Below are 13,506 nucleotides of genomic sequence, written 5' to 3'. Positions count from 1 at the left end.
TGCACGCCCCCTACTGGGGATCTAGCCCACAACCCAGGCATGTGCTCTTGGCCGGAATCAAACGTGGGACCCTTCAGTCTGCAGGTTGATGCTCTATCCACAGCCAAACTGGCTAGGGCTCAACACCCTTTCTTGATAAAAACTCTCAGCAAAGTGGGAGTAGAGGGATCATACCTCAACATAATAAAAGCCATATGTGACAAACTACCGCCTACATCAGTGATGGCGAACCTATGACACGTGTCAGAGGTGACACGCGAACTCATTTTTTTGGTTGATTTTCCTTTGTTAAATGGCATTTAAATATCCTTATCTAATAAAAGAGAAACATGGTAATTGGCGTACGACCGCTACCCTTCCCATTGGCTAATCAGCGAGATATGCAAATTAACTGCCAGCCAAGATGGCGGCCGGCAGCCAGGCAGCTTGAAACTAACATGAGGCTTGCTTGCTTCAGTGACGGAGGAAACCAATGTTCCCCGCCTGCTTTGCCGGCCTCTGAGGCTGCAGTTTAAGAAACATTGTAATGAATATAGAAGCTAAACAAAACCCCAGAAACCTGCTTTCAGCGAGCCCGGGATCTCAGATCTGGAGTTGATACAGAGTTTCGATTGTAGAATCGAAACAAACCAGATACCTGCTTTCAGGAGCGGAGGCCTAAGAGCTGGAGCCTCAGAGCTAAAGCTGGCCCAGAATAAAAAAGAAAAAGAATAAAAGGAGCAGTTGGGAGCTTCAGTCCCAGCCTGAAAACTGCCCTCAGCCCCTCACCCAGACTGGCCAGGCACTCCAGTGGGGACCCCCACACTGAAGGGTGTGTGACCAGCTGCAAACAGCCATCATCCCCTCACCCAGGCTGGCCAGGCACCCCAGTGGGGACCCCCACCCTGATCCAGGACACCCTTCAGGGCAAACCAGCCGGCCCCCACCCATGCACCAGGCCTCTATCCTATATAGTAAAAGGGTAATATGCCTCCCAGCACTGGGATCAGCAGAGCCGTGAGGCCTCCTGGCACCGGGATCAGCATGATGGGGCAGCGCCCAAACCCCCTGATCGCCCTGCGGCTCTGTGTGTGACAGGGGGCGGGGCCACAACCTCTCTATCGGCCCTGCTCTGTTCCTGACAGGGGAAGGTGCCCCAACCCCCTGATCGGCCCTGATCTGTGCCTGATAGGGGGCAGCGCCCCAACCTCCTGATCGCCCTGCGGCTCTGTGTGTGACAGGGTGCAGCGCCCCAACCCCCCACCCCCACCCCACGGGCCCTGCTCTGTGAAGGGGTAGAGCCATAACCTCCCCATCAGCCCTGCCCTAGGTGTGACAGTGGCGGCACCCCAACCCCCTGATCCGCCCTGCTCTGTGTGTGACAGGGGACGGTGCCGCAACTCCCCTATCGGCCCTACTCTGTGAGTGACGGGAGGGAGCTCCTCAACCCCCTGATGGGCCCTGCTCTGTGCGTGACAGGGGGGAGCTCCCCAACCCCTGATCGACCCTGCTCTGTGCGTGACAGCGGGGAGCTCCCCAACCCCGGTTGACCCTGCTCTGTGCGTGACAGGCGGGAGCTCCCCAACCCCATGATTGGCCTGCTCTGTGCGTGACGGGGTGGTGCCGCAACCTCCCCATCGACCCTGCCTTGAGTGTGACAGGGGGCGGTGCCCCAACCCCCCAATCGGCCCTACCCTGATCGTGGCTGAGGGTGGCATCGCAACTTCCTGATCCGCCCTGCTCTCTGCATGACGGGGCGGCGCCCCAACTCCCCAATCGGCCCTGCTCTGAGCCCGACCAGGGACTGCACCTAGGGATTGGGCCTGCCCTCTGCCACCAGGCAGCAGGCCTAAGCCAGCAGGTCGTTATCTTCCGAGGGGTCCCAGACTGCTAGAGGGCACAGGCCGGGCTGAGGGACCCCCCCACCCCCGAGTGCACAAATTTTTGTGCACCGGGCCTCTAGTATAAAATAAATATCAAAAACATAAATCTTGGTTTTACTACAATTGTAAATATCAAAGAATTTCTATATGTGGCACGGCACCAGAGTTCAGTTAGGGTTTTTCAAAATGCTGACACGCCGAGCTCAAAAGGTTCGCCATCACTGGCCTACGTCATACTCAGTGGGCAACAACTAAAAGCATTTTCCCTGAGAACAGGAACAAGACATGGATGCTCACTTTCACCTCTGTAATTCAGCATAGTACTAGAAGTCCTAGCTATAGTGATCAAACAAGAAGAAAAAGTAAAAGCCATCCAATTGGAAAAGAGGAAGTCAAACTCTCATTATTTGCAGATGACATGGTATTGTACATAGAACGCCCTAAAGACTCCACCGTAAAAACTGTAGATTTAATAAATGAATTTGGCAATGTAGCACTGTAGAACATTAACACCCAGAATCTATGGCATTTTTATACACCAATAATGAACTCACAGAAAGAGAAACTTAAAAAAAAATCTCATTTACTATTGCAACAATAAAATTAAGATGCTTAGGAATAAACTTAACCAAGAAGGTAAAAAATTTGTACTTGGAAAACTACAAGACATTGAAAAAAGAGAGAGGGAGATATAAACAAGTGGAAGAATATACTGTGTTTATGGATTCAACATCATTAAAATGTCCATACTACCCAAAGCAATTTATAGATTCAATGCAATTCCTATTAAAATACCAATGGAATATTTCACAGACCTAGAAGAAACTCCAAAAATGTATATGGAATGAAAAAAAGACACCGAATAGCCACAGCAATCCTGATAAAGAAGAACAAAGTGGGACGGATCTCAATACCAAATATCTAATAAAAGTGAAACATGCAAATTGACCGCACCTCCGCTACACCCCAACCCACACCCACCAGCCAATCAGAGCGACTATATACAAATTAACCCAACCAAGATGGTGGCCGGCAGCCACGGAGCTGGAGCAAGCAGGAGGGTAGGTTGCCCTGGTGATGGAGGAAGCCAAGCTTCCCGCCTGCCCTGGCCAGGTGTGGCCTCCACTTAAGGCAACAAAGTTTCAATTATAGAAGAAAAATAAATCCCAGATACCTGCTTCCAGCCAGCTTCCCCTGGGAGCTTGGGTGGGTGGGGGCTGTGGCCAGCCTGCAAACAGCCATCAGCCCCTCACCCAAACTGGCCAGGCACCCCAGCAGGACCCCAAACCTGAAGGGGGTGTGGCCAGACTGAAAACGGCCCTCAGCGCCCTCACCCAGGCTGGCCAGGCACCCCAGTGGGGACCCCCCCCCCCCCCCTTGAAGGGGCTGTGGCCAGCCTGCAAACAGCCATCAACCGGTCACCCAGGCTGGCCAGGCACCCCAACGGGGACCCCCACACTGAAGGGGCTGTGGCCAGCCTGCAAACAGCCATCAGCCCCTCACCCAGGCTGGCCAGGCACCCCAGCAGGAACCCCCTCCCCAAAGGGGGTGTGGCCAACCTGAAAAGGCCCTCAGCCCCTGACCCAGGCTGTCCAGGCACCCCAGGGGGGACCCCCACCCTGAAAGGGCTGTGGCCAGCCTGCAAACAGCCATCAGCCCCTCACCCAGCTTGCCAGACACCCCAGTGGGGACCCCCACCCTGAAGGGCTGTGATCAGCCTGCAAACAGCCATCAGCCCCTCAACCAGGCTGCCCATACCCTCATGTGGTGAGGGTCCCCGCTGGGGGGCTTGGCCATCCTGAAAACAGCCATCAGTCCCTCACCGAGGCTGTCCAGGCACCCCAGCGGGACCCCCACCCTGATCCGGGACACCCTTCAGGGCAAACCAGCCGGCCCCCACCCATGCACCAGGCCTCTATCCTATGTAATAAAAGGGTAATATTCAAATTGACCCTAACAGCAGAACAACTGGGAATGACCGGTCACTGTGACACACACTGACCACCAGGGGGCAGACGCTCAATACCGGAGCTGCCCCCTGGTGGTCAGTACGCTCCCACAGGGGGAGCTCTGCTCAGCCACAAGCCAGGCTGACAGATGCCAGTACAGCGGTGGTGGTCGGAGACTTTTCTGCCTCCTCAGCAGTGCTAAGGATGTCCGACTGCAGCTTAGGCCTACTCACCGCTGGCAAGTGGACATCCCCCGAGGGCTCCCGGGCTGCCAGAGGGATGTCTGACTGCCAGCTTAGGCTCAATCCCCCCAGTGAGTGGGCCTAAGCCAGCAGGTGGTCATCCCCCGAGGGGTCCCAGACTGCAAGAGGGCACAGGCCCAGCTGAGGGACCCCCCACTCCGAGTGCATGAATTCTGTGCACCGGGCCTCTAGTCTACAATAATAAAAGCATAATATGCTAATTAGACTGGACGTCCTTCCGGATATCCTTCTGGACAACCTTCTGGACGACACTGGGGCTGTGAGGGAAGCCTGGGTCCCGGGTGCCTTCTGGTGGCCAGAGGGAAGCCTTGGTCTTGGGTGCCTGCTGGAGTCCGGAGGGAAGCCTGGGTTCCAGGTGCCTGCCAGTGGCTGGGGGGAATCCCGGGTCCCAGGTGCCAGAGGGAAGCCGGTGCCAGTAGCTGGGGGAAGGATGGCCTACTCTCGCATGAATTTCATGCATTGGGACTGTAGTTAAGCTATAATACAAAGTCACTGTGCTCAAAACTGCCTGGCACTTGTAGAAGAACAGACATATAGACCCATGAAATGGCACAGAGCACCCAGAAATTGACCCAAGCCAATATCCTCAATATTTGACAAAGGAGACAAGAGCATACACTGGAGTAGGACAGTCTCTTAAGTAAATGGTCTTGGGAAAACTGGACAGGTACATGCAAAAAAATGAAACTATACCATTAACTTACACCGTACACAAGAATAAACTCAAAATGGATAAAGGACTTCAATGTAAGTTATGAAACAAACAAACAAAATGCTTGAAAGAAGCATAGGCAGCAAAATCTCAGACATCTCTCATAGCAGTATGTTTACTGATAAATCTCCTAGGTCAAAGGAAACTAAGGAGAAAATAAACAAATGGGACTACATCAAAAGTAAAAGTTTTGCACAGCAACGAAACCATCAAGAAAATAACAAGAGAGCCTACTGCTTGGGAGAACATCTATATATATATAAAAGCCTAAGCGACCATTACAACCAGTTGACCAATCGGTCGACCAGTCGCTATGACGCACACTGACCATCAGGGGGCAGATGCTCAACGCAGGAGCTGCCCCCTGGTGGTCATTGTGCTCCCACAGCAGGAGTGCCTCTCAGCCAGAAGCCAGGCTCACAGCTGGCTAGTGTAGGTGTGGTGGCAGGAGCCTCTACAGCCGCTGCAGCAGTGCTACCCAGCAGCCAGCTGTGGCAGCAGGTGCAGCAGGGCTGGGATGAGAGGTAGCAGCGCGGTGCCTGGCCCCGACTAGGGCTCCTCCCCTGCCGCCTGCTGTTTTGCACGCTGCTACATCTCCTGAGGGGTCCCGAATTGCCAGAGGGCACAGGCCAGGCTGAGGGACCCCACCAGTGTATGAATCCGTGCACTGGGCCTCTAGTCTATAATAATAAAAGCACAATATGCTAATTAGATCAGACAGCCGAATGATCTTCCAGATGTCCTTCCAGATGAAGCTGTGGTGGCGGGGGCCGAGGCAGAGGCAGTTAGGGGTGACCAGGAAGGCAGGTGAGCAGTTGGGCGATCAGGCAGGCAGGCAGAGTGGTTAAGGGGGATCAGGTAGGCAGGTGAGCAGTTAGGGGCAATGAGGCAGGCAGGTGAGTGGTTAGGGGTGATCAAGCAGGCAGGTGAGCAAGTGGTTAGGGGCAATCAGGCAGGCAAGCAAGTGGTTAGGGGCAATCAGGCAGGCAGGCAAGTGGTTAGGGGTGCTCAGGCAGGCAGGCAATCAATTAGGGACATCAGGCAGGCAAGTAAGCAGAGTGGTTAGGGGCATCAGGCAGGCAGGCAGGCAGAATGGTTAGGGGCCATCAGGCAGGCAGGCGAGTGGTTAGGAGCCAGGAGTCCCTGATTGTGAGAGGAATGTCCAACTGCTGGTTTAGCGGGATGGGACCTAAACCAGCAGTCTGACATCCCCCGAGGGGTCCCGGATTGTGAGAGGATGCGTGCAGGCCAGGCTGAGAGACCCACCGTTCCCCCCACCCCCGAACGAATTTTGTGCACTGGCCTCTAGTGTTTGATAATGATGCATCCAATAAGGGGTTACTTTTAAAATATACATGGAACTTGCACAACTTAACAAAAGGAAGACAATGCAATTTTAAAATGGGCAAAGGAACTAAAGAGATTCTTCTCCAAAGTGGACATACAGATGGTCAAGAGACATATGAATGCCAGGAGCCGGTCCATCCTTGCTGTTTCAATGGACCTGGCATATATGGCATATTGTTCTTAATATGTTTGCTCACCTTCTTGGCACTATGTGTTTTAACCAAGGTCTCCTCTCTGAGAAAGGTTGTTTCCCCAGGTAGGGATTTTCCCCTGAAGTTAGGGAGGGAATAAAACCTCTTAATTAAGTGCCAGGCGGGTAATTAATCACTTTAACTACGAACAATCATGCTTAAGCTACATAATCTTTACTCCCTGGAATGGAGATAAGAAACGCCCTAACCTTTGGAATAGAGATTGATAGGATTGGAATCAACTGGTATAAATACAGAAGAAGACAGAACTTAGAATACGGAACCAAGAGAGACAGAACCTAGGCACAGAACCTACACAGAACGTTCTCTAGAGACAGAAGAACTTCGCTGGAGAGAACATGGCAAAAGATCCTGGACAGAAACTGGCCTCAGAACCTAGAGACAGAACCTAGGGAGAGAACATGGCAAAAGATCCTGGACTGAACCTGACTACAGAAATTGGGGTTCTAGTCACCTGACTAGAACCTGGTGACTGAACCTGGCTGGAGAACCTGGACAGAACCTGGCTGGAGAACCTAGCAAGAGAACATGGACACAGAACCTGGCTGGAGATCCTAACCAGAACTTCGCTGGAGATCCAGACCAGAACTTGGATGGAAATCCTGGCTAGAGATCCTGGCGAGGCTGCTGATCAACTGAACGCTGTCTCTGTGTCATTCCTTCTTCGCCGATTCCGTCTACGCCTTTGGGAACCCCTGGACCTGCTGGGGTTGGACCCCAGCATATGAAGAAATGCTCAAAGTCACTAATCATCTGAGATATGCAAATCAAAATGACACTGAGGTATCACACCAGTCAGAATGACTGTCATTAACAAATAACTGTTGGTGACGATGTAGAGAAAAGGGACCCTAGTGCTAGTACATTGCTGGTAGGAATGCTGACTGGTACAGCCAGTGTCAAAACCAGTATGGAGTTTCCTCAAGAAATTAAAAATGAAACTGCCATTTGACCCAGTGATACCACTTCTGGGAATATATCTCAAGAAATCAGAAACTCCATTCAGAAAGAATGTATGCACCCCTGTGTTTATAGCGGCACAATTTACAATAGCTAAGATATGGAAACAGCCCAAATGCCCATCACTAGATGAGTGGATAAAAAGCTGTGAACATTTACACCATTTACACTATGCAGCAGTAAAAAGGAGGGATCTCTTACCCTTTGAGACAGCATGGAGGGACCTGGAGAGTATTATGCTAAGTTAAATCTGTCAGCCAGAGAAAGACTAGTATCACATGATCTCACTCATATGGAATCTAATGAACAAAATAGATCCAGAGACATAGCAGCATTGAATAGATTGGGGAACCTCAGAGGGCAGGTGGGGGAGGGTGGATTGGTGGGAAGAGGTCAACCGAAGAACTTGTATGCATCTATGTGTAACCCATGGATACAGACAGTAGGGTAGTGAAGGGCTAGGGCAGGGACCGGGGTGGGTAGAAGAGGTCAATGGGGGAAAAACAGGACATACATAATACTTTCAGTAAAGATTTAAAAAATAAAATGGAGTGGAGCCTAACTAGCCCTCCTGGATGTTGCTCTCTCTTTTTAGCAGAGTCTCTAATTGGATCCTTTTGGCTCAGAGGTTTCCCTGGGCCAATCATCTGCAGCTGGGGAGGGATGGGGGCCTGTGGAACACAAACATGGCTCTGTATTGAAAACCAGGCCTGGCATTGGGAGAAGTTCTCTAGAAAGGAAGGCGTTGGCAGTCACTACTTTGCAATGATGGGATAACGGTGCTGAGCCATGGACAATGTCCCCAGAGTGCGGTGACCCTGGGAGCTTGCATGCCCTGGTCATCATCCTACCTCGACCTTTGCTGTAACATGCAAATTTTCATGCAGTAGGTTTAGACGGGCTTGAGATCCTGCATCTTCTATAAGCGTCCAGGTGATGTGGCTGTTGCTTGTTCAAGGACTGCACTCTGACTTGAAGGCCCTACAAGAATGTTACATCACCACCTTCTAACCACAAGGGTCCTGCCTCTTCCTTCCTGACCTGGAGGTCCCCTTTCCTTCCGTGACTGGGATTCTGAATCATTTCAGTGTATCACAGACTAAGAGATCCTGAGGCAAAGACATTGTCAGCTGTGGGAAGGAGGGACATCCCTTTCAAGTGTTTCAGGGGAAGAGTTGGAGGAGATTCCATCTCACCACCATGACTGTTCCCACAGGTCACAGAGTCCAAGACTAAGAAGGTGAGCCGGAAGGGAAGCACCTCTTCCACGTCCTCATCCTCCAGCTCCGTGGTGGACCCGCTAAGCAGTGTGCTGGATGGAACCGATCCCCTCTCTGTGTTTGCAGCCAGTGCTGACCCCGCGGCCACAGCAGCTGTCAAGGTACTGTATCCTGCTGGCGGTCGTCTTTTTGGTGGTTGGGCCTGTGGGTACAGGGATGAGGTTTTCATGGTTTTCTTTTTAAACCACATGGGTGCTTTCTGGTTGTAACAATTCACAGAATTCAGATATGCACAGAGTGCAGCTTGTATAGCAGGTGGCCCTGACAGTGAGAAGCTGGCGCAGATCCTGAAGATTTTCTTTTCTTTTTTAAAGCATTTTAAAATGCTTTCTTCATTTTCATTTTATTCTTTTTATAATCCTTTTTGGAAAATTTATCCTTGTGTAGTTATGTAGTTAATTCAATTAGTTTTTCATATAAAAAGTCAAACACTACAAATGAAATCCTGTTAACCAATTCCCCTCATTCTGTTCATCTCCTCGGAGGTCATCAGTATTATCTGTGTAAGGTATATTCTCCTGTAACTTCCTTTGTAGTTTCATAGATATTTATGATAGTAATATCTGAGCATTTGCATACATCATACTTATATATAAACTAGTGGTCTGGTGCAAGAAATTCATGCACATTAAAAGGGAATTAATTAGAGAAAATATCTTAATATTGCTATTTGTCCTTTCTCTATAATAGAAGTGTCCGAGATGAAAGAAAATTAGTAAAATGTATATGAAAATTTTCCTCCTGTCAGTCTGGGGTGCACCGTGGGATCCAGAGTCAAGTCCCTGCCCACCCGCGTGCGGCTGGCCCCACCCACATGGGGGGGAACCGGACCTGACTGGCCCTACCCCCGTCAAGCCCCATCGGGTGGGGAGCATAGCCTCAGGTCCCCTGGCCTGGGGTGGAGGCATGGCCTGAGGTCCCCCATCAAGGCCCGCCGGGCGGAGGGCGCAGCCTGAGGCCCCCAGCCCAGGCCCGGCGCCACACAGCCTCAGGTCCCTGCTGATCACTTGTTACGGCTCGTTATGGGAACCTCTGCTGTGGGCGCAGCCATTTGTGTTACGGGAACCCTGCCTCCGCTGTGGGCACAGCCATCTTGTGATGGCATGACCAAATGAGGGTCAATTAGCATATTGCCACTTTATTATATAGGATAGCAACAATAACAGTATCACCTTCCTATATGGCAGGCCTTTCTAAGTGCATTCTAAGTTTAGGTCTCATATCACCTCAAGAGGGAGGTCTTATAATTCCTACTTACAGAGGCCCACGCAGAGGAATAGAGATTCTATGTCACATCTGAGCTGGAATTCCAACTGGCCAGTCTGATTGCAGAGTCCACACTCTTAGCCTTCATTCTATGCTGGCATTCATACATTTATTTACTTTTTTTAAAACGTAGTTTGTACTACATTTATACATTAGTTTTAACATGACATGATGTCTTGGAGAACTTTCTATGTTAGTACTTCTAGAACATCCTTCTTATTTTGAATGGTTATATTATACTAGGGGCCCGGTGCACGAAATTCGTGCACTGGGTGTGTGTGGGGGGGAGTGTCCCTCAGCCCAGCCTGCCCCCTCTCACATACTGGGAGCCCTCAGGCGTTGACCCCCATCACCCTCCAATCGCAGGATCGGTCCCTTGCCCAGGCCTGACGCCTCTGACAGAGGCGTCAGGCCTGGGCAGAGGACCCTCATTTCCCCCCATCACTGGTTCTGCCCCCAGCCCAGGCCTGATGCCTCAGCCAGAGGTGTAGACCCCCATCACCCTCGGATCGCCTGATCGGCCCCTTGCCCAGGCCTGACGCCTCCACCAGAGGTGTCAGGCTTGGACAGGGGACCCCCATCTCCCGCCGATCACTGGCTCTGACCCCCGCCCAGGCCTGAGGCCTCTGGCCCTGGAATCATGCCTGGGCAGGGGACCCCCATCTCCCTCTGATCGCTTGCTCCAGCCCCCGCCCAAGCCTGACGCCTCTGACCCAGGCTTCAGGCCTGGGCAAGGGGACCATCATATCCCCCCAATCCCCGGCTCCGCCCCCCACCCAGGCCTGATGCCTCGGCCAGAGGAGTTGACCCTCATCACCCTCCGATCACCAATCACCGGATCGGCCCCTTGACCAGGCCTGAGGCCTCTGGCGGAGGTGTCAGGCCTGGGCAGGGGACCCCCAGCTCCCCGCGGTTGCAGGCTCTGCCCCTGCCCAGGCCTAACGCCTCTGGCCTAGGCGTCGGCCCGGGAAGCGGGGACCCGCAGTGGCAGCGGCCCCACGATCGCGGGCTCCGCTTTAGGCCCAGGCAAGGGATCCCTAGCTCCCGGGACTGCCAGCTTCGACCGTGCCCAACTCCCATCGCTGGCTCCACCCCTACTTCCTGCTATCACTGGCCAGGGCGGCAAAGGCGCCTGATTCTCCGATCATGGCTGGGGGGCAGGGCAAAGGCGGCCCCAAGGCCGCCTTTGCCCTGCCCCCCAGCTCTTAGCTCCCCCCTGGGTTTCCGATCACTGTCAGTGGCAGGGGGCTTCTTCCTGCTTTTCCTTTCGCCTCCCTGCATTGTGCCTACATATGCAAATTAGCCGCCATCTTTGTTGGCAGTTAACTGCCATCTTAGTTGGCAGTTAATTTGCATATAGCCCTGATTAGCCAATGAAAAGGGTAGCGCCGTACGCCAATTACCATTTTTCTCTTTTATTAGTCTAGATTCTAAAGAATGGGTTTAACACAGTTTATTTCTTCATTCCCCCTCTGACATACACAGACAGTTTCTGGTGTTTACTGGTACAGATGGTGGTGCCTTGGTCCTTGAACATGTGTACGCTTTGTGCCTACATGCAGGCATGCAGGGGTTGTGCAGTATAGCTTCCTAGAAGTTCATTACTGACTTAAGGCAATGTGTAGTTACGGTTTGATGGCTATTGCCAAATTGTTCCCCAGAAGGGCTTCACCAGTGTGTACTCCTACCAGCAGTATTTCAGAGTGTCTGTCTCTTTGTACCCTTGCCGACCTGAATATTAGTCATGTTAACTCTTTGCCATTCTGATAGTTGAAAAATTATCTTGTTCAGTTTGCCTTTTCTTGATTCTTTTATTTTTTGGTAATCCTCACCTGAGGATATGTTTTCCATTGCTTTTCAGAGACAATGGAAGGGAGGGTGGGAGGAAGGGGGAGAGAGAGAGAAAAAATAAGAGAGACAAACATCCACCAGTTGCCTCCCGCACAAGCCATGCCCAAGCCCTGACCAGGTCAAGGACTGGACTGGAACCAAAGACTCTTTGGTGCTCAGGCCAAAGCTCTAACCACTGAGCACTCCGGCCAAGGCCCTTTCTTGATTTTTAATGAGTTTTAGCATCTTTCGATATGTTTATTGGTCATTTTTGGTGAATTGCCCTAATTTTTTTTTTTCTTTTTATCATAGCAAACCTTTTGATAGATGTATTTTATTTTACAGTGAGGTACTGGCTGCCTTTTAAATTTTTTTTCCATTGATATTTAGAGAGAGTGGAAGGGGGGGGGAGAGAGAGAGAGGGAGAGGAACATCCATGAGAGAGGGACACATTGATTGGTGGCCTTCTGCACATGCCCTGACTGGGGCTAGGGATTGAACCTGCCACTCAGGTATATGCCCTTGCCTTCGGTGCATGGGCTGACATTCTAACCACTGAGCTCCACTGAGCTCCTTCTTATACTTTTTAAAAAACAATAAGGTATAATTGACAAAATTATAAGTTATTGAAAGTATACGATGTGATGACTGATGCATATACACTGTGAAAGGATCCCCCATCAGGTTATTTAACACATCCAGCACCTCACTATTTACCCTTTTTCATGACAATATTTAAGTTCTCTTAACAAATTTCAGTTATACAACCATGCTTAGTCAGTGTGTTTGCTTATACTTTTTAATTTTTAGAATAAAATTATGTTGGCATTGAAGAGGCTGTTTTGTCTTTCCTTAGGACAGCTCCAGGAAGAAAGGTGATAGAGACCAGAACTCCATTGTAGGACTGGATTTTGAGCCTTGGACCAGCAAGCGAGGAGAAATCCTTGCCCGGTACACGACCACGGAGAAGCTCTCTATCGTGAGTGCCGTGACTGGCCCCAGGGTCTCCCTCAGATGGAGTAGTCATTTCTTTTTGTTGTGGGTCTCCACCCAACTTCAGTGTGTGGGTTTCTCCCCGCACCAAGCAATTCTACGCCACCAGCTGGGGATCCTGCAGTTCTTCTCAATCTGACACCATCTACCCAGACATGGATCCGATCCCTCAGGTTATGGGCTCAGTGTCACCTCTTGTTCAAGTTGTAAGAAGGAGGAAAGGGGAAAGTAGGATGTACCCTCTCGCATTTAGAGACTTCCCAGAGTCCCTCTCAACACATCCAGTTAATTTGTCTGGAAGATAGCCACAGGCTGTGTGCAGATACAAGGGAAGCTGGGAAATGTGACATTGTGCCCACCAGAACTCCAGCTGTGAGCAGGAAGGAAAGCGAGACCTTGGTAGGCAACTCGGATGGCGCTGTCCTCTTCCTTCTCTCAGGGCATGTTCTTGTTGAGCAGAATGGCAGGGAGAACTGTCGGACTGTTAAATTTTTTTCTTATTTTCTGTGTGCATTCATTTAACTTAGAGCATTGACTCACGTTTGGGAGGGATATTAACCCCCTGGAGACATGCTGCATTGTCTGGAGACTTTGTTGTCACACCGTGAGGGTGCAACTGGCATCGAGTAGGTGGAGACCAGGGGTGCTGCTGAACATCCCACAGTGCACAGGGCGCCCACAACAAAATTTTTCAGCCCCTGATGTCATCAGTGCCGAGGTTGTGGACCCTGATGTTAAGTAGGCTAAGTGCTGTCACGTGACTCCAATGCCCTCAAAATTTTGCTATTTGTTCCTCACTTCGAGAGAGACCTGAATTGAATAGAAATTACAA

General features: G+C 51.0%; 1 protein-coding gene across 4 annotated transcripts in view; it reads left to right on the top strand.

The window, feature by feature from the left end:
- VPS35L (VPS35 endosomal protein sorting factor like) overlaps positions 1-13,506 on the top strand; it is a 162,662-nt gene that overhangs the window by 16,990 nt on the left and 132,166 nt on the right. For 3 of the 4 annotated variants that reach the window (XM_036310253.1, XM_036310254.1, XM_036310252.1), the window contains exons 3-4: positions 8,522-8,686; positions 12,538-12,660. In XM_036310253.1, coding sequence (XP_036166146.1) covers positions 8,522-8,686; positions 12,538-12,660 — 288 coding nt within the window. The remainder of the gene's footprint in view (positions 1-8,521; positions 8,687-12,537; positions 12,661-13,506) is intronic. The other variant, XM_036310255.1, reaches the window with a different exon arrangement.

Source organism: Myotis myotis, unplaced genomic scaffold (assembly GCF_014108235.1).
Source record: "Myotis myotis isolate mMyoMyo1 unplaced genomic scaffold, mMyoMyo1.p scaffold_m19_p_5, whole genome shotgun sequence".
NCBI classification, from domain to species: Eukaryota; Metazoa; Chordata; class Mammalia; order Chiroptera; family Vespertilionidae; genus Myotis; species Myotis myotis.
The sequence above is the reverse complement of the archived record's forward strand: the minus strand, read 5'-3'. Positions and strand labels throughout refer to the sequence as shown.